Source organism: Ambystoma mexicanum, chromosome 1q, assembly GCF_040938575.1.
Source record: "Ambystoma mexicanum isolate Mex_15411 chromosome 1q, UKY_AmexF1_1, whole genome shotgun sequence".
In the NCBI taxonomy this organism is placed as follows: domain Eukaryota; kingdom Metazoa; phylum Chordata; class Amphibia; order Caudata; family Ambystomatidae; genus Ambystoma; species Ambystoma mexicanum.
The window spans coordinates 213,201,256-213,228,401 of record NC_090922.1 but is presented as its reverse complement, the minus strand read 5'-3'; the positions used below and the strand labels follow the sequence as shown (position 1 = coordinate 213,228,401).

The 27,146-nt window shown below is 45.9% G+C and overlaps 1 protein-coding gene across 1 annotated transcript in view; it reads right to left on the bottom strand.

Moving 5' to 3' along the window:
- Positions 1 to 22,956: 22,956 nt before the first annotated feature.
- CACNG6 (calcium voltage-gated channel auxiliary subunit gamma 6) overlaps positions 22,957 to 27,146 on the bottom strand; it is a 544,003-nt gene continuing 539,813 nt past the window's right edge. Inside the window, exon 4 of the mRNA XM_069637397.1 lies at positions 22,957 to 24,997. Coding sequence (XP_069493498.1) covers positions 24,765 to 24,997 — 233 coding nt within the window. The 3' untranslated portion in view covers positions 22,957 to 24,764. The remainder of the gene's footprint in view (positions 24,998 to 27,146) is intronic.

The following is a 27,146-nucleotide window of genomic DNA, read 5'->3' as shown; positions in this document are numbered from 1 at the left end:
AGTCCAATTATTGAGCAAGCGTGTCACTGCAGCAGTCTGTGATGTTGTGGCTTACACCGTCACACACACTTGACAAGTAAGCGACAAGGGTCCGCGCCAGTCATATGACGGCAGTGCTTGCCATAATGTCTTTCCATGTGGCTGTGCCTATTGTGCGGCGCCCATACACAACCGGGCTGCCGCGCGTGGGATAGAACACTGGCGATGAGTGCCAGTGGCGGCTGGTGAGTTTGAAACCTGGTGGGGCGTAAACCTACACCACCCAAGGGAGGTGCGAGGGGTTCTCACACGCGAAGCTTTTTGAAAAATGGCCTCCAAAATGTGCTGTTTTTCTGTATCCCTACAGTCCCACTACCATCACTTGACACCGGATGTCTGCACTTACCCTCGCACTTGCCACCAGCTGGCCGTACTTTACTTATTGTTTATTTATTCTTTCATCCCATGTACTGCACTTTCCCCCTCCTTCCCATGCACTTGCGGGATCTAAATGACACCTGGCCTAGTAGGTAGAATGGTTGTCTGTCTTCCCTCTCTTCCCCCTCCCTTGCCTCATTGCGCTGTGAAACACTTGTGTATAGGCGCGTTATAAATGCCATATCATATTGATAACCAAGGGTCAGGTGTGTGGATTCATGGCCCTGACCTGCGCTCGAGGTTGCCTGCGAGTTGTGGGGCTTCAGAGCAGCTGTAATGTCCAGCTCTACCATCAAGTGGCAGCAGCAAATAGCACTACCAGCCACCCCTAGAAGTGCACAGTAATGCAACCAAGCACCAACCAGCATCCAGAACTGCCATCAGCCCCATGAAATACACTGCACAGCAATCTAGCAGCATCAAACCTCACTATCCTCAAGCCAAGTGACCAGCATTGCCATTGAGCTCCAGAAGCACCACACAGCACTACCATGGACTGCCAGCACCACACAGCACTACCTTGGACTCCCAGCACCACAAAGTGCTATGTTCGATACAAGCAGCATACAGAGACAACAGAAGCCTTGGCTCCCACAGCATTTAACCCTTAGCTTACGAACACTAAACCTGCAGCCACATGTAAAGCGGTCTCGCCAAGCAACGGAGACCGCACAATGCTGTACATTGCACTTCCCCCCTTCTCCCGTGCATCTACCACCCGCCTCATGTTCGTACAAATCAAGCAAAACTGTTGCAAACCCCCCCCTCCTAACCACCACACCCCGAATGTCATAGCAGAGGGATGAATCCGTCTTCCCAAAACTGCAGTTCTCAGGGAGCCGGGCCTCTGTTTCTAATAACGAGAAGCAGAAACACGAAGAACCCCACCTCTGACGGTGACAGGAAGGCACCAGGGCTGGAACAGCGGGGTACCTGCAAGGCACAGAGGTGTGGGAAAGTGCCTTTTAAAGAAATACTTTCAGAAAAAAATAGCCATACTAATATGAAACATCACTAAACTCAGATAATGATTTATTTCTCCACATTCATTTCTCTTTAGGATTTTGAGTTCTATATAAGATATCACACAGGTTTGATTAAAATAAAAGTGAAATATATGTATATATGTTTGCTATGTATTAGTTCTTCCCAAAACGGTACATGCTGTAAAAGACCAATAAAGCCCGGAAAACACTAGGGAGGTAACTCTCAAAACGAGTCTATCGACTTGTACATATCATTTCATTTTTCATGTATTACATGTGTAGAGTGCGGCCGCCAGAGCGCTATACAATATAATATGGTACAATAATTAGATACAATGACCCAAAAGGGAAGAACTTTAGCGCAGGGGTGTTGCTAGTTCTGGAAAAGATCCGACTACGCTGATGTAGGTACTGTCGGGACTCAGGCCTAGCTTGCGTTTTGGTTTGTAGCCCCTGACCTTCTATCCAGGACTACAACCAAAAGACCCGGTGTTACAGCAGTCCCACCAACATGTGTTCCAATCCCGGCACTAAATGTCTGTAGCCCCGTTTTCATGTAAGCGGTCCCTTCTTTAGGGCCTTCTGAAGCTCTTGCTTAACGGGGAGCATTTGCCATGCACTGGCAGTAGAACCCATCAATGCGAAAAACTGTATGCCAGTGTGTGAGGCCTCTGATGGTTGGAATCAATATTGTGGTTTTTCTTTGTGTCACCGGCGGTGACACAATGTAAAACCATAAAATTGATTCAAATGATACGGCAAAGTGGCTCAATCAAACAAAGCAAAGCGGGCGGGCGAGAGAATACACCGCCGGAGTCGGACCCCCATTGCAGACTTGCAAGTTGCAGTGTATGCTCCTCCCTAAGCTTGTAGGCCTGAAATTACAAGCTTACAAGCTTACAAGCTTAAGCATACACTGCAAGTTGCCAACCCTGAACACGCGCCACGGCCCGGGCCCACACAAATACACGAGACACGAGTTCGACCATGCAGGCCGCAGCACATATTCAGAATCACTGAATCAGGCGGCCCGCGGGCAGGATTGTATTGATTCAGCAAAGCAGGCTGTGCAGCAGAAATTAAACAAGCAAGTTTGTTTAACATACTGCAACCCCGAACACATGCCGTGCCGCGGCCCACACAAGTACATGACCAGCATTGTGCGGGCCGCAGCACGTATTCAGGCGGGCAGGATTCAGTCGCAGTTACTAATTATTAAATTAACTTACCTGCTTTGTTAATCAATCTGCCTGGGCGCTGGGTGCTGGACTCCGTCAGGAGGAGGGCAGGCAGCAGGCGAGCCGAGGCAGCACGTCCGGTGACCAGTCTCGTCTGTGGATGGGCCTGGTGGTGAGGTCCCTGGCTGGAAGAAGTCCATGTCAACCAGCAGCTGAGCAGCAACAGGGCCCTCGGAAAGAAAGAACTAGAAGGAAGGCGAGGCACCTTGTGCCCATGACCCGACTCCACCCACCACACACAACACACGGATTGTCATTGGCTGGCAAACAGCCAATGACAATCCATCCACAACTTGTTGCTATGGCACACAAGGAGGAGAGGACACTCCACGCTGTTTGCGTAGAATGCCAAAGAGTGCAGGGCCACCCCTTCAGCGCCCCGCCAGCCTCTTCAATGGGCGAATGGTTACGTAGAGTGCGTGGAGCTACGAGCTCCACGCACTCTACATTGCAGGAAAAGCTACTAAATCTGGACGCGCCCCGCCGCAGTAGCAGGCGGCAGGCCTGGGCCAGGCCAGCAGCCCAGGCTGCAAGGCCACGCAGAGTGGCAGATTAATAAATAAATAATTAATCTGCCGCTCTGCACAGGTTTAAACGTAACTAACTCTTAAGAGAAAGAGAGAGACACTCACTCTCTTCTCTTCTTCTTCTCTCTGTGGTTGGGGGGCGGCGCCCCTCCGCCCAATGTAAGCAGCCGCCACTGCGCTGGAGTGAAGCAGGCTGCGGGGCACAGCGAGATGCTGGGAGCACACGAGGCTCAGCACTCATCAGTGGCGGCTGCTTACATTGGGCGGAGGGGCGCCGCCCCCCAACCACAGAGAGAAGAAGAAGAGAAGAGAGTGAGTGTCTCTCTCTTTCTCTTAAGAGTTAGTTACGTTTAAACCTGTGCAGAGCGGCAGATTAATTATTTATTTATTAATCTGCCACTCTGCGCGGCCTTGCAGCCTGGGCTGCTGGCCTGGCCCAGGCCTGCCGCCTGCTACTGCGGCGGGGCGCGTCCAGATTTAGTAGCTTTTCCTGCAATGTAGAGTGCGTGGAGCTCGTAGCTCCACGCACTCTACGTAACCATTCGCCCATTGAAGAGGCTGGCGGGGCGCTGAAGGGGTGGCCCTGCACTCTTTGGCATTCTACGCAAACAGCGTGGAGTGTCCTCTCCTCCTTGTGTGCCATAGCAACAAGTTGTGGATGGATTGTCATTGGCTGTTTGCCAGCCAATGACAATCCGTGTGTTGTGTGTGGTGGGTGGAGTCGGGTCATGGGCACAAGGTGCCTCGCCTTCCTTCTAGTTCTTTCTTTCCGAGGGCCCTGTTGCTGCTCAGCTGCTGGTTGACATGGACTTCTTCCAGCCAGGGACCTCACCACCAGGCCCATCCACAGACGAGACTGGTCACCGGACGTGCTGCCTCGGCTCGCCTGCTGCCTGCCCTCCTCCTGACGGAGTTCAGCACCCAGCGCCCAGGCAGATTGATTAACAAAGCAGGTAAGTTAATCTAATAATTAGTAACTGCGACTGAATCCTGCCCGCCTGAATACGTGCTGCGGCCCGCACAATGCTGGTCATGTACTTGTGTGGGCCGCGGCACGGCACGTGTTCGGGGTTGCAGTATGTTAAACAAACTTGCTTGTTTAATTTCTGCTGCACAGCCTGCTTTGCTGAATCAATCCAATCCTGCCCGCGGGCCGCCTGATTCAGTGATTCTGAATATGTGCTGCGGCCTGCATGGTCGGACTCGTGACTCGTGTATTTGTGTGGGCCCGGGCCGTGGCGCGTGTTCAGGGTTGGCAACTTGCAGTGTATGCTTAAGCTTGTAAGCTTGTAATTTCAGGCCTACAAGCTTAGGGAGGAGCATACACTGCAACTTGCAAGTCTGCAATGGGGGTCCGACTCCGGCGGTGTATTCTCTCGCCCGCCCGCTTTGCTTTGTTTGATTGAGCCACTTTGCCGTATCATTTGAATCAATTTTATGGTTTTACATTGTGTCACCGCCGGTGACACAAAGAAAAACCACAATATTGATTCCAACCATCAGAGGCCTCACACACTGGCATACAGTTTTTCGCATTGATGGGTTCTACTGCCAGTGCATGGCAAATGCTCCCCGTTAAGCAAGAGCTTCAGAAGGCCCTAAAGAAGGGACCGCTTACATGAAAACGGGGCTACAGACATTTAGTGCCGGGATTGGAACACATGTTGGTGGGACTGCTGTAACACCGGGTCTTTTGGTTGTAGTCCTGGATAGAAGGTCAGGGGCTACAAACCAAAACGCAAGCTAGGCCTGAGTCCCGACAGTACCTACATCAGCGTAGTCGGATCTTTTCCAGAACTAGCAACACCCCTGCGCTAAAGTTCTTCCCTTTTGGGTCATTGTATCTAATTATTGTACCATATTATATTGTATAGCGCTCTGGCGGCCGCACTCTACACATGTAATACATGAAAAATGAAATGATATGTACAAGTCGATAGACTCGTTTTGAGAGTTACCTCCCTAGTGTTTTCCGGGCTTTATTGGTCTTTTACAGCATGTACCGTTTTGGGAAGAACTAATACATAGCAAACATATATACATATATTTCACTTTTATTTTAATCAAACCTGTGTGATATCTTATATAGAACTCAAAATCCTAAAGAGAAATGAATGTGGAGAAATAAATCATTATCTGAGTTTAGTGATGTTTCATATTAGTATGGCTATTTTTTTCTGAAAGTATTTCTTTAAAAGGCACTTTCCCACACCTCTGTGCCTTGCAGGTACCCCGCTGTTCCGGCCCTGGTGCCTTCCTGTCACCGTCAGAGGTGGGGTTCTTCGTGTTTCTGCTTCTCGTTATTAGAAACAGAGGCCCGGCTCTCTGAGAACTGCAGTTTTGGGAAGACGGATTCATCCCTCTGCTATGACATTCGGGGTGTGGTGGTTAGGAGGGGGGGGTTTGCAACAGTTTTGCTTGATTTGTACGAACATGAGGCGGGTGGTAGATGCACGGGAGAAGGGGGGAAGTGCAATGTACAGCATTGTGCGGTCTCCGTTGCTTGGCGAGACCGCTTTACATGTGGCTGCAGGTTTAGTGTTCGTAAGCTAAGGGTTAAATGCTGTGGGAGCCAAGGCTTCTGTTGTCTCTGTATGCTGCTTGTATCGAACATAGCACTTTGTGGTGCTGGGAGTCCAAGGTAGTGCTGTGTGGTGCTGGCAGTCCATGGTAGTGCTGTGTGGTGCTTCTGGAGCTCAATGGCAATGCTGGTCACTTGGCTTGAGGATAGTGAGGTTTGATGCTGCTAGATTGCTGTGCAGTGTATTTCATGGGGCTGATGGCAGTTCTGGATGCTGGTTGGTGCTTGGTTGCATTACTGTGCACTTCTAGGGGTGGCTGGTAGTGCTATTTGCTGCTGCCACTTGATGGTAGAGCTGGACATTACAGCTGCTCTGAAGCCCCACAACTCGCAGGCAACCTCGAGCGCAGGTCAGGGCCATGAATCCACACACCTGACCCTTGGTTATCAATATGATATGGCATTTATAACGCGCCTATACACAAGTGTTTCACAGCGCAATGAGGCAAGGGAGGGGGAAGAGAGGGAAGACAGACAACCATTCTACCTACTAGGCCAGGTGTCATTTAGATCCCGCAAGTGCATGGGAAGGAGGGGGAAAGTGCAGTACATGGGATGAAAGAATAAATAAACAATAAGTAAAGTACGGCCAGCTGGTGGCAAGTGCGAGGGTAAGTGCAGACATCCGGTGTCAAGTGATGGTAGTGGGACTGTAGGGATACAGAAAAACAGCACATTTTGGAGGCCATTTTTCAAAAAGCTTCGCGTGTGAGAACCCCCCGCACCTCCCTTGGGTGGTGTAGGTTTACGCCCCACCAGGTTTCAAACTCACCAGCCGCCACTGCTCCAGCGCGGGCTGGCCCCGCGAGAAGGGCTGCACATCCATGTCAGCGCACATTGCGCAGTGTTGTTACGGAGGTGCCCGCCCCCTGCAAGAACGTTTGCCGGAGCACAAGTGAGCTCCTGCTGCCTCCCATGGCAATTGCGCCCATCAACCAGCGACCGGACCAGCAAGCAGGCCCAGCAGCACTGGAGGCATTCCAGGTGCTACTCTTCAGTTCAAGAGAAAGAAAAAAAAGGACAAGTAAGGTTTTGCAGAAGTGCCTAAAACTGTGTGCCATAGCAAGCGAGAATGCCTGCTTCAGGTGATACATAAATATATGTAGTGGACATATATACAAAGCACCAACTAGATTAGTAGCAACTGAATCAGTCACACAGCATCACACCCCTGGCCTAGCGTAGCAGCACAGCAGTGTCACCATCATAGAGGCACACGCAGCTACCGCTAGGGATGACCACAGGGGCCACAGGCGGTCCACAGCTAAGATCTACCACAATGGGGACCAGGACTGAGCCTCTGCTCCCACTACCAGTGTCTTTAGCCCAGCAAGTGAGGGACTCCTGCCCAGTGCCCACGCTCTTTCCTAATGACACCACAAATACCATGAACCTGGGCCCGAGAAGGTCCAGATGGATTAAGGAGTTTGATGCATATCCTGCCGCACAGGGCCCATAAGATGACAAACGCACTTCGGGACTGCTCACCCTGACAGTGGGTCCAGAAGTGAGAGACATCATATCTGAACTACCGGAGGATGTCAAATACACTTACACAGACCAGAAACGCATTCTGGGTGAACACTTGGCCCTTCACTGGAAGGTCGACTACGAACGCCATGTCTTCCACATCACCAGGCAATTGCCAGGTGAGACCATGGACACATTTTTGACGAGACTACGTGCAAAAGTAAAACATGGCCAGTTCCACCGATACAACAACGAGGAAGCTATGAAGTCTCAAGTAATTGCTGGATGTAAATCTGTTGGCCGAAACAGGAATTTTCATTTGGATGGGCCAGGTTTGTGATTAGGGGGGCCTAAAGTCCATTGGGCGTGGGTGTATGAGTACCTTAAACAAAGGGCTGGCATTAATCATGATTTTCCAGATCTGTGATCCAACAAAAAATTCCTTTCCAGATCCGGAAAATACATTTGCTCAGCTCTATAAAAAACAGTATAGAGCAACAGAGAAACAAGGAAAATAGTGTTGCTATTGTATTACAGTAGTGTATCTTCCCTTGGCACCTGCTCCTCCCGTTTCTATTATATCCACTTCTCCTTCAACTTTCACCCCCCCCATTTACCTTTCGTCAGGTCAGTACCCACTTCCCACCATTTCCATTTACATCGAATCCCATCTACCCCAAAAACCCACACCATGGCCCTCATTACAAGTCAGGCGTTAAGTAACCCTTAACGCCTGATTCACACTTTAACGCCTGCTTTTAAAGTCCAAGGCGCTAAGCGACCTTGGTGCTAATTACGACACCGTAATTTACTAGCGCCTTCCCCATCCCCATTATGCCCTATGGGGCAAAAATGGGAATGGGGAAGGGCAAATGGTGAATGGGGAATTACCGCCCCACTCACCTTGGAATGGGGCGGTAATTCCGCCATCCACCATGGCGGAATCCGGCATGGACCATGGTGCTAATAGCACCATGGTCCACCGCCTGACTTGTAATGAGGGCGCATGTCTTTCTTGGCCAGGATGGGCAGAATCGAGGGTGATGCTTCCTCCTCCTCTGCGAGGGCTGAACGATGAGGGCCCCAGTCTTTGTTCCATCTCAGATGGTGTACGCTCAACAATGCTACCCTGAACACTGTGGCTACTCCCAGCAGGCCTTGGGGGAGGTGCTTGTACTCCAGCCCTTTTATTGTAGAAGAAAGGCCCCCCTCCAGAATACTGAAGCAAGCAAGGAATAGGATATTTTGTTTGTTAAAAAATGACAATTTGAAGCACAACATTTTATTTTTTTGTTGCATTTTTGCAGAACATTTTAGTCGAGTTGAGTGCATAAGGGGAGTGCTAGAATGCAGAAGAGAGAGCCAGGGTGGGTAGCAGTGGGTTCAGGCGGTTGACTTTGCAGGTTGAGGGGTTTCCAGCTTTCTGGTATCATTCCCGGTGGGGCTTGGCTGGATACCCATGCCATGACCCTGTACATCATTGTCTGGTAAATACTGTTTATATACTGGTTATAACATGCAATTGTCCATAATGGCTGATTGTTGGATGTGTTTGTGCAATAATGTGGCATGATATTTTCAAAGACAGATGTATGTGTGTTCTTGGCAGGTCCTGAAACATGCACTGCCTATCTAATAAACCATGAGTGAGGCTTTTTTAAAATAGCTTATACTGTAAACTAAATCACTTCTGGAGGCACCTGATTTTTGCAGGTAAGGCACAGTATGATTACATGATTTGCCCAGGATTATACACATTGGTTAAGTGATAAAGCCAGAATTTGAGGATAGCTGTAAATTTAGATACTTGACCCTGCATTTTGCAAGCTCAAGTTGTTACAAATATGTGTTGAAGATTGGTTTTGAATACCGAAAATAATACTCAATTGAATACAATAACTTTAAAAATTCACACGATAAACCAACCTGACAATGCATACATCATTGTCGAAATGTGTTGATGAAAAAGAGTAAAGGAGTCAATTGGTTTTGAATCCTAAGTTGCACAGAGAGGACCACTCATATTTCACGTTTTTGGAAAAGGGCCCCTCCATGCAATTTGAATTGTTTCCACCAAATACTGGTAATGTAAAGCATAAAACACTGGTAACAATTGCCTTTGATCTTCACTTTTCAACTATGTGTCTGGAAAAGTGTAAATCCCACTCACAATTAGCAATTGTGTGAGCCATCCATAATGATTCTTTTTTAATCTGACTGCTTTTACCAAGGTTTAAAAGTCAGACGGATTCCATAGCAATCCATTGGTGTTCTACCAACATAAAAATACATGTCGGTGGAAAACCAATCGGATTCGGCAGGGAGGCATGTAGGAAACATCAACCATGTTAAGTCTGATCTACTCTGCAACTTCGTCTGCCAAATCATACAAATCCTGCAATGCATACAAAGTGTCGATTAATGCTATTAACGCCACTGTTTCCACTCCGCTTGACTTGAAAAATTAGCCTCTATGATTGTAGCTTTATTTACCTCACTCTGAATGGATCCTACAAGCTCCAGCATAGAAAATAATGAGAACTTATAAAAAATGTTATGAGAGACAAAGTGAAATTAAATGCATGACCAGTCATTGTTTCACACAGCTTGTTATGCATCCCCTTCATTTGTAATCACCCAACAATCACACCTTATATCATTTTAAGAAATAATTGTCACAGCAATGGTCCCTGCCAGTTCCCTTTTCACATCTCTATCACTTCCTGTTGTAAATAACCTGCCTCTGAGACACATTAAAAAGATAAGACCTCACTGTTTGTGTTTGAGGGGAAAGAGGCAGAGAAGGGGTGGGGATGTCCAAATGTTAAATCCACCTCTGATTGCATTCTTTAGGCAATATCTAAATGCTGTTGTTTAGTTTTCAAAGATGTATCTTTCATACTTTGCCCGCAACATTAAAGAAAATGCTTGTCTCTTGTGTTATTTTCCAGGTGTTCATGATTAATCTTCAGAAAGGCAAATGTTTATTGCGGGGCGGGAACAATCCTCCCAACCCGCTTCCCTTCCCATCACTCATGGGGTCCCACAGCAAATAATTTCCATTTCCGGCACTGCCTAAACACCCAGCAGCCAGGATTTACATCATACTTTCCAAACAAGACCCACAATAAAAATGGTGTATTCTGTTTGCATGTAAGCTCTGTTAAGTTACTCAAACAGTATGAGGTTATCAATTCAGTACTTATCAGTTTGAATCATGAAAGGTTCTGTCAGTTCAGGCTAGGCTTACACACAGACAAAGATACATTCTATTTAGGTCGGAACCCCACTGGCAAGTACTCATGAGAAGAAGATCTGAAATTGGTCTATACTTTCCATCCTAGCCTTGTCATTTGCAGGCAGGGCCTTGTGGGACCAACTCAGTGAGGTGTAGCTTCAATCCCTATTCCTAGCAAACAAAGCACCCACATATGGGCATATACACTTTTACTTAAGGAGACAAACTGAAACCAACATGTATTGGCAAAGCCAACAGCTTTGGCTTTTGATTAGGCATGGATAGGCAATTGCCAGACACTGCCACAAGGGTATCACCTGGCCATAAGATGGGAACAACAGAGGAACTGTGTGAGTACCTGGGCATGATGTCATGGCCTGCCAAATGTCGGTCGAATACCGGTACACAAGCCAAAATTGCTTGTTTTAGACAGGACTCCCGTGGAAGGAACAGAGGCATTAACACAGATATTGCTTATAGAATCAACTGACTGAATAAGTAATTAAACACTCAAAAGCATGCTTAGATATAACACTGCCAGGTCCTTTACAATGCAAAGATTGGTATTACTTTGTGATAGAGCTTGCTCAAAGAGTTCCCAAAGGGTACGTTTTGGCATAGAGGGGCATGACGTTGGCAGTAATGCCATAGGCATTCACATAACCATGACTAGACATTGGGTGGGTAAATGACCAAACACGCCCATAGGAGGTGAGTTTCTCCTCACATCCTGTCTCCATCCTATCTGTGTTCCACTGCGAAAGGTTCTGGCTTACACCTAGTAGGAAAACTAAAAATGGATAGATGTAAGTCTCAAATCACTCATAACTACCGGCATTGCTCTGGTCAGCATTCCATACAACTGTCTGCAAATAAGCCTTGGCCCTGCCACTAATGAGAGCGCCCTGCCCAAACTGCTAGATTGCTAGACGATAAGGCCTAAACATGCCTGTGGTTGCTTGTGTTCCAGTGCAGAGGGTACATGGCCTAGCAATTGAGACTGAACTGCATCTTTTGGTGGCAGAGCCAAGAGTCATTTGCTAATGGCGTGTCCCCTTCTGTAATGGCACAGACATACTAAATATTTATGGCATGGAATGTTGTGCAGAGTAATGATAGTGGTAATGTTTCATTGAAAAGTTTGCATCTATATTTTTTTTTATTTTACTACTTTCCCCTCCAGAATTACATTTTTGTTACTACCAACCTTATTTTTTCACTCATACTTAAATTGTTAATGCAGCAGAATATATATTTTCAATGTAACTTGTAAGGGCCCTGTGACGTATCTTTGAATAACATAAATTTTCCACATGGGGGAGCCCTTCCCTGCAAGGCTAGGGTGGTGCGGCCGATAACCAATATTCACCCTAGGGGAGGTAAGGGATGAGTACATACATTTTGGACCACAACCACCTTATTCCCTTAGTAGCCCCATCATCCAGCATACCAGCACACCACCAGATATGCCTTACTGTACTCAGGTGCTATAGTGTAACTTGTTAAGGTCCAGTAGTACTAGGAAGCCCAGTGGAGGCATAGAGATTGGCTCAGTAAAACAGACAAAAGACTCTTGTAATTCTCCAAAGATGAGAACTCCTATAAAAATGGAAGGACTTACCTTATTGTCAAACTCAGCCGGGAGAGGCAACAGGTGCAGAAATCAGCAGGAGTTTAAAATGCTGTGGGCAGGACAGAGTCTAGGCAGAGTGCAGGATGCCGGCAAAGTGGGAAGGAGTTCCCTGGATCCAGTTGCCTCAGACCTGAATTTGAGGCAGGAGAGAAGGAGAGAAGAGCCGGGCAGCATACCAGAGCGTGGAGCTGCCGCAGTGCTGTGGAAACCCCGGAGAGAGAAGCCCAGTGCATTGGAGAGAAGAACCCCAGTCCCAGGAAGTCCCAGTGGCATGCCAAAATCCCTCAGAAGGTAACAGGAGATACGAGAGACCCGCAGGGGTCACAGGCTGGAAGATAGATGGGTAGGCGAACGTAACACTTGTCTACCCAGCATCCGAGGAAGGTTTCCTCAACGCAGTGGCGACAGTAAGCCCACTGACCACCAGAAACGAGTCAAAGCCCGAACCAGTACAAGACCAAACATCCAAGGAGAGCTTCCTCATTGCAGTGGTGACAATAAGCCCACTGACCACCAGAAATTGGTCAGAGACCCTAATCAGTACAAACCAAGCATCTTAGGCAAGTTCCCTCATCGCAGTGGCAAAAACAAGTCCGCTGACCACCAGAGATGGGTCGGAGACCCCAAAGATTGTAAAATAAGCATTCAAGGACAGCTTCCACGACATAGTGGTCACAATAAGCCCACTGACCACCAGAGACCCCAACTATTGAAAACCAAGCATCCGAGGATAGCTTCCTTGTTGCAGTGACAGTAATAAGCCCACTTACCCCCAGAGAAGGGTCTGGAATGCCAAACAAAAGGGAACTGCGCAAGCAAGGAGGTCTTCCTCATTGCAGTGGTGACACTAAGCCCAGTGCTCAACAAAGAAGGAGGTGGGAATTTACTAACACCAAAACAGAGTGGCAAAGTGTACATCAAGCAGAAGATTGTGAGAAGGAACTTTTTAGACAGCAGGAGTAGGGATTAATTCCCCTGAGGAAGGGGCTAAAGGTCTTGGGACAAACTCTAAAGAAGCCAGAGGTAGGGAGTCATTCCCCCTGACTTTGTTGTAAACTGTGCCAAGAAATGCAGGAGAATGGTGTCCTTCTCCTGGTTCTGAAATGGGAGTTGTGCTAGAGACGCCAGGGAATGGGAGTCATTCCCCCTGGCTTTAATGGAAACTGTAAAGACCTATACCAGGAGAAGGAAGTCATTCTCCTGTATGTGGAAATTATATTAAGGCTGTGTGAAACCCACAAGCCAGAGGAAGGGAGTCATTCCCCTTGGTATTCCTGTTGCAAGAGAACATTCTTTTAAAATGCCTTCTGAGCATCAGGTGAAGCAAGACATTTACCTGCAGAAGGAACTTTCTTAGATTATTCTTTAGTTGTAGTGTGAGGTCATTTGTGCCTTCATGGCGGTGGGGCATAGATCATTGTCCAGGACAAGCAAACAAATCCTGTCTGCAGTGAAGCCTCTCAGAATTCTAATTTCTCTGAGGTTCCTGCTGCACATTTAGTGCAAAATGTCCCCCTACACCACAACTCCCCACTCTCTCGGGTCCCTCATTCAAGGCCTCCTTTTTAGGGGGGCCAAGGGTGGTCCTGCCGGAGCCTGGTCTGGGCTGAAATACTATTCTTGGCCAGAACGACCACTTCCATGGAACGCCAGGTATCGACAATGACAAACCTTAACATTGGACTTTCAGCCACAATCAAAAAGGAAGCTGTGCAAAAAGTAATCACACAACCCACGTTACCAAAATAAGCCAGAAGCCACTGCTTCCAGTGCGGATATGACTTCCCGCATGAAGGCACGTGCCCAGCCATGGGGCAAGAATGCTCTGCGTGCAGGCGGGAAGACCACTTCAGGTCCATGTGTTGCACACCAAGGACACTGCAATCAGGACCCTGACCACACAGGCCACCACAACACAGGTCCCCACTCCACCCATTGAGGGATGACAGCCACAAACAGAATAACAGAATATACCCCGCCATAAATAATCGCAGCTCCAAATCCAGGGGTTGACCATCACCCAACGCGAGACGCAAAAGTAGAAGGCATGTACACCACCTGTGCACTGTATCACCCTCTGCGAGCGAGTCAGAATAGCCATCTAGCTCAGAACAGAGCTGCAGAGGGTACCTCTGCTCCCTAGGAAATCCCAATGCGGCAGAACACAGCCTGACATTACTGCTCATGGTAAAAGGAAAACTGTTCAACTTCTTAATTGATTCAGGTGTAACAGTGAATGTGATGCCAGAAGAGGAATTCCGACAACTAAAACAGCCACTGGAAGTGGACCTATATGCATATGGAGCCAAACAGTCATTACCCTACATTGGGGCATTTACAGCAACCTGCACATACAAGGAAAAGCAAGACTGCATCACCATCCACGTGATTGATGCCAAAGCGGTATGTGTATGTATCCTCAGTTTTAGATCTGCAATCCAGATGGGGCTCATTCACGTCCTATACAACCTCATGGCCGACAAATACATCTGCCCAGTAGCAAAAGTAGAAGCAGCATTCTCAGCACTATCCAGAGTGATTGAGAAGCTAAGGGGGAAGAAGATCCAACTTCACATCAACAACTTGGTGAAGCTGGTCGCCCAACACTTCCGGGGCATACCGTTCAACATTCAGCGCCAAGTAGAGAAAGAACTCCACTCGCTCCTTGACACAGATGTCATCGAGCCAGCTATTGGCCCCACTCCATGGATCTCACCAGTGGTGCCCGTCCCAAAGAAAGGCCCAGAAGGACAGATAAGACTCTTTGTTGACGTGCACGTCCCCAACTAAGTCATACAAAGAGAATGTCACCAATCCTCATGCATCACATACATGATGCATCTATTGAATGTAGCAAAAGTATTCTCCAGACTTGACCTAAACAATGGGTACCACCAAGTGCAGATCAGCGAAGAGTCCCGATACATCACCATGTTCACTAACCACCTCTGACTATTTCAGTACAAATTATTAAACTTTGGCATATCATCAGCAGCCAACATCTTTCAGGAGTAGATCTGGAAGGTAATCTGTCATGTTCCACACTGCCTTAAGTACAGTGATGATATCCTCATGTTTGGAAGATCACAAGTTCCACACAATGCCACACTACTGAAAGTTTGTAAAGCACTCCACGAGGTGAACCTCACACTTAATAAGGAGAAGTGTGCGTTCAACAAGAGCACTCTCAAATTTTGCAGACATATTTTCTCAAATGACAGGATACCTCAGGGGAAACACTCTCACCTTGGAAGCAAGACGACATAGAGCAACACAGATTCGATCCACGGGTCAGTGCTTAGAAACCGCAGGGTATTAAGTGTGTTGTAAATAATCAATTATATATATATATTATATATATATGTATAATAGACAAGGGCATTGGACCAGACCAGACAACATCAAGGCCCTGACCGATGCCCCCACCCCCAGTCAAAATTGCACAGGTTCGCTCATTCTTGGAGTTGGCAAGCTATTTCATGTGCTACCTCCCAGACTTTGCATCCACGAGTGCCCTGATGTGGACACTAACGAAGAAAGACAGCAACTTCACGTGGACACAAGCCCATCAGGAAGCATTTGACTGGATCAGCAGAGTGATAGCAGCAGCACATACTTTGGCCTGAACTTACACACAGAGATGACAGTCGATGCCAGCCCAGTGGGACTCTGAGTTATCCTGGCCCGACACTCAGTAAGAGACCATGCCACGAGGAAGATTGTATCTTATGCTAGCAGGAGCCTGACGGAGACTGAACAACACTACTCGCAGGCAGAGAGGGAGAGTGTTCACCGTCGCCTGGGCATGCAAGCACTTCCACCTATTCCTATGAGGTAAACACTTCACCATTGTTACTGACCACCAGGTTCTTGTCACAATATACAGCAAGCCTATCGCCCAAATGAGACCATGCATCACCCGGTGGGGCCTATGCCTACAAGAATATCAATTCAATATCATGCACAAGCCCTGCAAGGAAGACAACCCAGCAGACTTCTTTTCAAGGCATCCCCTCAAATACACAAGGCTTTCCGTCCATTGGGCAGACGGCTATGTGGTACACCATGCAATCCCACCTACAATCTCCCTGGCGGAACTACAACAAGAGACAGCCGCGGATCCTACTCTGGAGCTGGCAGCATCATGCTTTGAGGACGGTAAATGGAGGTCGATGGAGCACATAGCAGAGTCCAATCTGATCATTACCACAGTTGTGGAATGATATGATAAGTAATTTATAACGCGCTTGTACACAAGTGTTTGGAGGCGTGAAGATTGCCAAAATCAGCTGCTGAAAAAAGACGTTTGTGAGGGTGAAAGATGAGCTGTCCATCACGCTGTCAAACCTGATACTAAAAGGGGACAGGATAGTGACCCCAGCACTCCTACAACAGTGAGAGGTCGACGTGGCACATGAGGGTCATTGTGGGATTGTTTCTATGAAACAACAGCTGAGGAAGAAAGTGTGGTTCCCAGGCATGGAGTACATGATCGAGAACACGCTGAAGTCATGCCTCGTCTGCCTCAGCTTCGAACCACATACGATACCCGGGCTCCTACAGACCAGGCCACTGCCAGATCAGGTGTGGGAAGAGGTCACTATTTACTTTTTTGAATCTCTCCGGACTGAAGAATACATCCTGGTTGCGATTGACAAACACTCCCATTTCCTGAAGTGGAGATCCATCAATCCATTGCAGCCATGGCTGTCATACCGGCACTAGACCGAATGTTTTCAGCATATGAGATCCCGAAAATAGTGAAATCGGATCATGGACCCCCCCTTTACCAGCTCACTTTCTGAGACTTTAACCAGTACATGGGTTTCCAACACAGGAAGGTGACCCCTCTTTGGCCCCAAGCCAATGGCACAGTTGAACGCTTCATGGCTAATGTGAAGAGAGCATGAGGGTGGCGGACGTCACAAATAAACCAATAGTATAGACACTGTACCGCACCACAGCTTCACAGGTGCCTGCCCAGCTGAACTGATGTTTGGCCATCACATCCACAAAAGACTCCCACACGACACCGGCCATCACACCGTGGATGTGCAAGATCATGAAGTAAGGGTGAGGTATTACCTGGTGAAGTCAAAGATGAAAAAATATGCTGACACTCGCCGGAAAGAGTGCACATCTGACTTTCAACTAGGGGAACGCATCATCGTAAAACAAGCCACAACTCATAAGGACATGCCACCTTTTGATACACGACCACTCATAATAACAGAAAAGAACGGATCCATGATTACAGCGGCACGAGCTGACAAGTGTTTGACCAGAAATGCCTCCTTTTTTTCAGAGAGTGAAAGATGAATATCAGGAAAAACCCGAAGCTAGCAGTGACCACGGGACAGATGGAAAGGAGGAGTTCGGATATACCTTTGAGGAAGAAGAGTCAGCAGTAGAACGGAGTATAGAGCTCAGTGAGGAGCGTCCTCACGCAGATGGGTGACCTTGCCAAACCATAAACAGACCCCGAAGATGGATCAAAGAATTGTGGTAGGACATTGTTATGCTGAGGGGGTGTGGTGTGATGTTGTGACTTATAACATCACACGCCCATGACAAGTAAGGCACGATGGTCTCCACCCGTCATGTGACCGCTGTACAAGTGGGCGGGCCAGTAATGAATAATCGGCAGTCCTTGCCATAACGTCTTTCCATGTGCCTGTGTCTTCTGTGTGGCACCCGTACACTACTGGGCTGTCACGTGGGGGAAATAACACGGCCCAGCAATGATTCTGTAATATAGCCACTGGGATGCTTACGATGACAGTCTGAGGTGAGGTAAACAGGCTCTCACCGCAACTGAGCTTTTAAAGCACAGCTTTGTCTGTATGAGTTTGATGTGAAAGTGTTTTGAAGCTGGTCCCGTCCCCCGCGATGATCGATTGATGGAACGACACAAAAGCTAATTTTCTGAAAAGCAGAATGAGGTGTATTGAGAGTCAGAAAGGAGTGCATGTCTCAAAGACATTGCTCAGTGGCACCGTGCTCAGGGATTGCTCGCCACCTATAACATGTGACCACCCAGTTCCTAAAGGGGGATCCAGAAGATAGACTTCAGGACTGGGGGCTCTGGCATCTCCAAGGACAAGCTGAATGTTGATCGAATCACCTTCGTTCTAGATGACCTTTTGCATCCCTTAACCATTCAGGTTTCACATGTTCAACCACTATTTTCTACTCAAAAGGTACAGAGGTGTAGCAGCCCCTCTACCAAGGACGAACATGGTCAAATAACCTGTTCTTTGGGGTGCACCCCTCTTAGGAGGGTCTACAAACACGATTAGGCTTTTGCTTACTTTTCGCATGTTATGACGTACGGTCACCTAAAGCCTATTGCGAAGTAGTGGACGTTTTCTCTATTACCAAAGGGCCTTCCCTGCTGATGTCAGTTTCTGGCTGGAGCCACCAGGATTCACTAAACGTGTGATAAAGAAACAAGGATTCCGTCTGTCTTGTTGATCAAGGATCTAGCCTTCTTCGCCAACTGGCGTGAGATTGTAGAAGACCACCTCTCTTGACTCCTGACAGATCAAATGGTTGTTTATTTTAGGATTTATGGAGTGAGTTTACACAGAAAGAGAGCAATGTGTTGCTTTGAATTGAGACATTTCTCTTCCATGAAAGCTGCCTATCAACCCCCGTGCCACGCCCTTCTTCAGGCTTGTTACATTTCAGTGACCCATTTTATTGGATGATTAGCCTAAAATAATTCTTCGATATTGATTGATTGGCTGTAGGTCCTCTCTCAATGATAAATGCAAAATCGCTCCTGCAATTAGACATATTCTCGTCTAAAGTAGCTTAAATTAAGGAGCTATATTGTACTGAAAGCTGCAACTTCACGTACCCTTAAAGAAATGCTGGTAGGCTTGACAGCATTGCCCACTACACTGAAATAATCGTGTCTGTCTCTAGAGCGTATTTATATGACCAAGCTGTATGAGATAAATCCAACCTGGTCACTTAAAAAGTGGGTAGTGCACAGGCAACCGTTTTACTTGTTTCAATAAAAGCATAACATAGCTGTCCTTCTGTAAACAAAGTAGCTCTCATGGTAACCCCACAGCTAGTTCGGTTTGCATCCAAACACATCAGTTTCGGCATCTTACCCTTCATTCAGCTTGTCTCATGCAATAGTAACCATGGGCCACAAGGATGGCCTTCTTCCACTACTAATGGAAATGAGATGATGAAACCTGCAAAATGAATTGGACCATTCCGCTTTCAATTGGTTAATTTTTCCCTTTCTTGAAGAGATCCTCTTTGAATATGAAGCTCGAATTCAACTTTTCACTAGTTTTGAAAGTGTCTTTTCTGTAGGAAAGACAACTCAAAACAAATGAGGTGATGCCTTGAAGGTTTAGAAGGTTGTAGTTTTTTTACACAACATTTTTCAATGTGAACTTTTTGAACACAACTATTTTAACAATGTGTTTTGTCAAAAATGTGGGGGGTGTTGGGGACCTCCAGCACCTTCACCACCCACAGCCCCCATCCTCAACCCCCACCACCCCTTGGCCTTTGCCCATGCCATATTGTCTCACCCAAACCCCCCTGCATTTTACACAACCAATCAGCAATACATTGTGATAATAAAGTGCTGCAGTGAAACACAATCAGTAAAACAACTGAGTACTGGTTTAGAACTCATCTTAACCTTTGACACTGCTCTGACCAACCCTCCAAACCATTGTTCTTTGCCTGCCAAGCCATTACAAAAAGGGAAAAACTATGTGCAAATCAGGCTTGATCCTGCACCAAAAGGAGCAGTCCAGCCCAAACTGCTTGGTCACATCCCTTCTGCACGTGACCACAAGCATCCCCAGGCATGTTTCTGTCACATTGGGCATCGTTAGTGAGATGTAGCCTGGGTGTCTAGGTCCAGCATACCTGTCCCACTTGTGGTAGCTTAAAAAAAACAAACTAGGTCATGTCTAGAAGTTTTAGAATGAATGATTACCTCTGGCATTGCTCTGGCCAATCCTCCAGAGCATCGTTCTTCAGCCTTCCAAGCAATTACCAAGGGTGAAATACCATATGCACATCAGGTGTGGTTGTACCTCAAAAAGGACAGTCCAGCCCTAACTGCTTGGTCACATCCCTTCTGCACGTGACCACAAGCATCCCCAGACATGTTTCTGCCACATTGTGCATCCTCAGTGTGGTGTAGCCTGGATCTCTGGGCCCAGCACGTGAAGGACCTGCTCGAGACTCGCATCTGGGCATACCTGTCCAACTTGGGGTGGCATAAACAAAACTGAGAAAAATGCCACACAATAAAATCCATTCCATATCAAGGAGCACTGCAGATTAGACACCCTTCAGCCAGGTGTTTACCCCCATTTGGGGGATCAGAACCAGTCTCTTTCTTTCTTGTTGGGAACCTATAATTGTAGTGTGAATGGCCTGGCCTGTTGTGAACTTTTCTTCCTAGCCTTCAGGGTCCTCACTCACTACTCCATGTTTGCTCTGTATTGTATTGGTACAATCACTGGCTTGTATTTGGTTGTTCTTAAAGGTGCCCATCTTCTTTGGAGAGAGAAAACAGTGATAAGCCATTTCCTATTAATTGCCAGAGTATTAGCACTAATTGCAGACATTTTCAAGTCTCCCCAAAAACTAGAATATGTTACAAGTTCTACCTGCCCGCCAGTCTTATTTGCAGATGTGTCGCTCATTGTCTTGAGGTTAGGCCACAAACAGAAGGAAACTACAATTGTTTTACACCCCCTTCATCGATCAGTAAGTGGCACTTTTTGAACTTGCTGTACTACTAATTAAGGACAGGAAGCTCCAAGCGCAGCTCCAGTGCATGGTGTCTGTCATTCATCCTGGATAATGTAGGCTGTATTTCGCATGGCCTGAAACTGTTCCAATAGAGATGTTTTCAGCGTGACCAAGAGGCAGCAGGAGGAAAGAGGTCACGCCACCCTTGCCCAACCTGCCCTCCAACTGCTCCTCTGCAACTAAATGCAGTTTAAGACCCTGCTAGGTCATCTCTGGCAGCAGCCACACCTACTTCCAAAACCAATCCAAACATTACAGATCTTCTAATTCTCCAAATGAAGCAAATCTTTGTTAAAGATTAATGTAAATTGAAAACGTTTATAAACATATTAAAATCTATTTCTGAACTAGGACTAAGACTCTTGAACTTTTACCCATCAAAAGCACGACTTGCAATACAGATGTAGCCTCAAAATCCAGGCTATTTAAAAAATAATTCTAAAACCAGTGGGCAGTCAACATCATCGACTTATTTAATAACCTTTGCACCCAGCAATCCCCTGGTGCATCTCATCCCCCCGATGATTCTCGCAAAGGCTGCTTTTGAGCCAATGTGTACAGTTCAGACATATCTCAAATCCTGCACTTACTCCTGGTCGAGGTGCCGGATCAGGGAAATGCAAATATTCAATAAAATACCTCCGCTGGTTAGTCATTCTAAACACATAGATCCCTTCACAACTATGTCAGTAGGCCTAATATTGGATCCAATTTTGCTCAGTTCAAATGTTTTTGGAAAGTCTATGTTTTTCACTAATGATAGGATTTGGAAAATAAATGTGCCTACCTGGAAATTTGTGGTATAGACTTTCACAAAGTAGACTTCCAGGGAAAAGTTCAGGGACTGCCCTATTTGCGACGTGCAACTTTTATATGACTATTAGGCTAGGCAATATATACAAATATTCTTTTTCTATGCCGACAGTAGGCACAGCTTCCAATATCTCTAGCCTTATGTACCCATCACTGAACACTGCCTGCTGAAGACTCTGGAGGGGATTTTCAGATTGTGGAGTCCCCCATGGACGCAAATGGGTGAACTTTGGGGCAGCTGCTCACTCTTCATTCCTTGAAAATGAGTTTAATTTATGTTTATGCCATTCACGTTATGTAGCCATAGTAAGTCTGAATATCAGCAATAAGGTATGAACTCAATAATTACACTCAAACCAACAACATTGCTTTAAGGTTCCTCACTGCAACACTTTAGGTGATAATCACTGAGTGCATTCTTGAATTTAGGATCTGTTGAAGGAAGACATCTAAGGCAACAATTGTTATTGTGTGTAGTGCTTGCATGGTTTGGTTGGGAATCTCGCTGCTTTTTCTAGAAGTTAGTATGATCTCACCAAACTACCTTTTAGAGTAACTCCATTTCATGTGCAGAGGTTAACGAATACAAAAAAACGAATGAAATAATAGCCCAAAATCTTTTTTTTTCTTCTTATTGGTGGTCCCACCATCACAAATCCCCCATTACCCTACGCTTTTAACTCCACCCGAAACCACCCCCAAACCTTTTAACCCCTTAACCCTAAGCCCCATATTTTTATTTTTCGGTATTTTTTTTGTAATTATTTCATTCATTTTATTTTCAGTATAATCACTGCATGCCTCAAGGATCATCTCTTGATGAAACTGATAAATTGACCACAGCACTAAGGTTAATCGCCTGTTCCTTAGACTCAAATTAAGCTGAACCATAACACTGAACATTATGTTTATGGAGGTACTAAAAAAAAATCCCAACCCCCACCATTTGAATCTCTTTTTCTCAAAATGTGACAGCTTCTCCCCACTCATTGTCTTCGTCTTCAAACCCTGTGGATGTTCTCCATCCTATTCTTTAGTAGGTTCCACTGGCTGCTCTGATTCTCAGCTCGGGAAGCTTTGCAGCACCCAGGACTTCCTATGCAACAATCTCGCCATCAGGAGAGAGGAACTGACCAGTGGATAAAGGCGTCAACTCATGCCCAAGTAGGTATAGAGAAGGTGTCCATTCTTCTGTAGGAGCAAAATTTATATATTCATTGTACATATATTAAACAATAATAATTGCAGATGTATATATAAATAATTTATTAGGTTTCTGGATGTCTTCACTTAAGAATGGGTCCATTCTCATCTAAATGCATTGGTGAAGCAATATGTCATGAGTGATGAAATTTGTTATGTCATTATGTAGCTTTGTTGTCATATTTAATGTCACTTGTAATGTCATGAGGTTAGCATTGACATGGTAGTTCTCGATGCACGCCTACCTTGATAGTCCACAACTTTTGTGGTCTTGTATCATAACTTTAAGGTCACTTCAAAAGTGTTTGTTTATTGAACATATTGTCCTCTCCGTTATAGGTTGGCACTGGTATAGGCACATTTTCCATTTACACCAAACACTTGATTTAATTGCCACTGTAAACACGTTGACAACAACATGGAATCTATTGAGAGTGTGCTTTGATGCAGCGACATCATGCCCCTAGTCAAGGATTAAACATTGCATCCCACTGCACAACCTTGTAACATCCATATAATGTCACTCACAAATTGGAGGATACCCAAAATAATCATAAAAAAAATCTCTCACTGCACCCGCCCAAAATCTGAATGGACTAGCCTGCTGAACCTTCATTGCGAACCACTGCCATGCCACCAATGGCAGCCCTTGGAGAGCGACTGGAAAAATCTTTGGGGAACATCTGTTTTTTATTGTGACTACTGGTCTCCTGTGCTGGGGTGGGGATCTGTTTTTTTTAAATCATTTTTCAAGAAGCGTGCATACCTCCTGCTAGGGTAAACAACAGACGTATTGGAAATTTAAGACCTTGCATTTGAATCTTGCTTCACACACGTGTTAGTACTAACCTGTTGGACACCCCCTACAATGCAACAGAGGATATCTAACAATCCATTCACTGTATCCGAAGGAATAGCAATGCAGTTTGTCCTCAAAGGTTTTAACACCGGGCACGTTGGTCCTCATTTTGTTAAACCCCCGTAAGGATGAGTCATCAGCACTAAAAATTGCCAATTTCAATGTCTTGCCGACTGGGCTGTCTCTCCTCCGATCAGCAGTTTCAGTAATTGGAGACTCATTGGGAATCCTAGAGAAGAGGTTCTCAGAGGCTTCTCATTATGTTAAGGTTACTCAGTGGATTTTAACAAGGTAGACTCTACTTTGATCTTTGGCATTTCCCACCCTACACCTACTTTTTATCACTGGATCCCGAAACTTGAGAAAAAGGCATAACAGTGATGGGCTCCTCAACCCAAAACACAACAAAAATATCACTGCAAATCAAGGAAAAGCCCTTTCAAATGCACAGGTGCAGTCAATTCATGGACGTGGACACATCCCAGGACACAAACCACCCCTAGACTTCTTCTGAGTGAATACTCACCACAGTCAAATGCATCTTTAATTACATAGGAATACATAAAACCACATTGGACGTTGCTCCTATGCTGATGTGTGTTCCAACCCCACTTGCATATTCCGCTCCCACACCCCACGCATTTTATAATCCCTCGGCCTGCATCAAGTTAATACTTTAAAGGCAGGTCCTGTATGCTAGAAAGCCTATTTACAAAGAAGACAAACAAAACTGCTAGGTCCAACAGAGCGAATGCTGTTGTATCTGATTCCATCCTATCATCCCTCGGGGGTTCGTCTGTTTTTGGTGCTTGGGATAGGCACCTCAAGTCCCATGGCCTGGTAACTAAATCCGGTGCAAAATAAAAAATAAAAAAAAGACCTCTGGCCGTCTCCAACGAAGGATCATTCCAGTGCGAATCAGTTCTGGTGAAGGTGTTGTAGAGTGGTACTTATTTCGATAATCTCCTAGTGCTATAACTGATCCGACAATGCCATTTTAAGTACTAGGCTGTGGCTCTTTCTTCAGGCAGTACTCCCAGGGCTTCTTGGTCAATGGCGGAAGTGAAAGAATGACAAAGCACATTCCTCCGAAGATCATGATGGCACCGCCGGCAGCAGCGCAAGCCACCGACCACGAGTATTCATATTCCAGCGGTATAGATTGGTCACTGTCGATGAGCCACCGCACAGCCTGACGGAAGATCTCCATGGTGATCAGAACCATGAAACCTGGAAGAGAAAGCTTTCACTGAGTTACAGAATGTTTGGCAAAAAGCAGGCTTGAATTGATCAGTATGTCAATAGCACCTAGTCATTCACGGAAATTGACAAGTTCAAACAGCACTGTAGATTTATGGATTGCCAATGGCAGGCTTGTGCATAGGGGAATAACACTATTGACTCACTTGGGTGACTCCTGTACCTCTTGTCCAACTACACTTGATCCCTACACACACATCAATGGCAATAGGAACAAAAGCACATTTTCCAGCCCCACCTGTGCACTGTATTCCACTCCCAAAACACGGGATATTGTCAACTAACTTTAATTCTTTCATGCTCTGTCCGCACAAAAATAAATGCAAGCATTGGCGAAGTAAACCGTTTTGTCTTTTGCTGTAGACATCCTACTCAGGCAAAGGGTGTGATGAAAATCTTGTGAGGGTGGAAGAGACAGCAGCAAACCTGCACTCCCCTCCCATGGAACCCAAGCAAAGGTGGGTCTTTCATCTCTAGGCTCCAACTTATAGCCTTCTTTGATTGGCTTATTTCCTGTGTAATAGAAATTGAGATATGTCTATATGACAGATGGCCTCTGCACCAATGAAGGCTTTAACAACATTCAGATATGGCAGAGGCCATCTTTACTGTGGGCTGTAAGGATATTTGGCGTGTTACAGCACAGAGTACAGCACTACTGCACAGGTAGCATTTTTTTTATGCAGCACCACTACATGAGTTTGGTGCATTGCTATATTTGTTGCCAGAGTAATATGGACATATAAGTAAAGACAGGCTATTCAGTCAAAAACGATTTTTACATATAAGATGCAAATCCATTTTTACAGTTAAAAGCACACATCTGCACATTCAAAATGCACACCATTTTTCACCTGAAATGCCTATGTTGCAAGAGACACATTTGGAAATTAATAACTAACCTTATTAACAACTAACCTGACTAATAAAACTTCATTTAACATAACCCACTAATAAAAATGTGCCTCCACTGCAGAATTAGGCCTACTCTGAAAGTGAACTTTTAAACGCACATTCATTTTTTTCTCTGCTGCTCTGTCCACATAACTACAGGAAGCAAAGAGCTTGAAGGAGCAGAAAATCAGTTTGTTACAATTGCCACTGTAGAAGTGAGCCATTGTGTAGTGAGGGAGGAGATGACATGATTGATTCTGATTGGAGCAGCGTCATAGCAAGTATCATGCTAGAGGCTGTGATTAGAACTTTGCTGGGGAAGCTTGAGAAGAGGGAGAGGAGTCGACATCTTGCAGAGCTGGGAGAAGGATCTCTTTCCTGGCTGGGGCATTCCTGCTGCAAAAGCTGAGAGCGCCAGGCAATAACCCCGGTTTGAGAACGGCAGACGCTTGTTCTCACTGGGGTTGATCTTCAAGGGAGCCAAATTCAGGAAGAGAATAGCCGGAGAAAACTCATGCTGAACAGATAAGGTAATTACAGAAGCGAGTGGGAGCTGTGCGAAAGTGTGCGAAGCTGTTCAGTCAGTGTATTAGAGGGAGTCTCAGTCTCTTATCAGCATATTTAATGTTACCAATTGAATATATTCTCGCAGCTCTCTGTTCATTTTATCACAAATAATGTTGTACCATTTTATTTATTTATGTAAAAAAAGTTAAACTGTGTTTAAATGAAATTTCTATAATACAAAAATATTTGAAAACAGATAGCTAGTGTGTATTATTTTTCTCTTTCATTTTGCATGGGGAAAGGTTTAAACGTGGGTAGATTTTTAAACAGTGCAATTGCCATTTTAAAGCAGATGTGTGCATGATTCTATTCAGTATGGACAGTTGTGAGTGACTGTTTGTAGCATAGCCTGTTGGAGGTACATGAGTCAACGGGAAGAGAGACTCTCTGGACATAGTTCCCTACCGTATATGAGGTAGTGGAAATTACCACAAAAATACCACAATTGCCCATGGTGGCACACAACACTAACACTGAAAATGTGGTATCCCTAAAATGTAGGCCTGAGGTCTCTCTACTGATCAAGAACAATCTAGATAAAAAAACAAGGGATTTTGGATATTGGGGCCACAAATAAACCAACCACTATACCAACCAACCACGCAAACTACCGCGCATACCATCTAAATAGGTCTGAATTCTGAAATAATGCAATGTA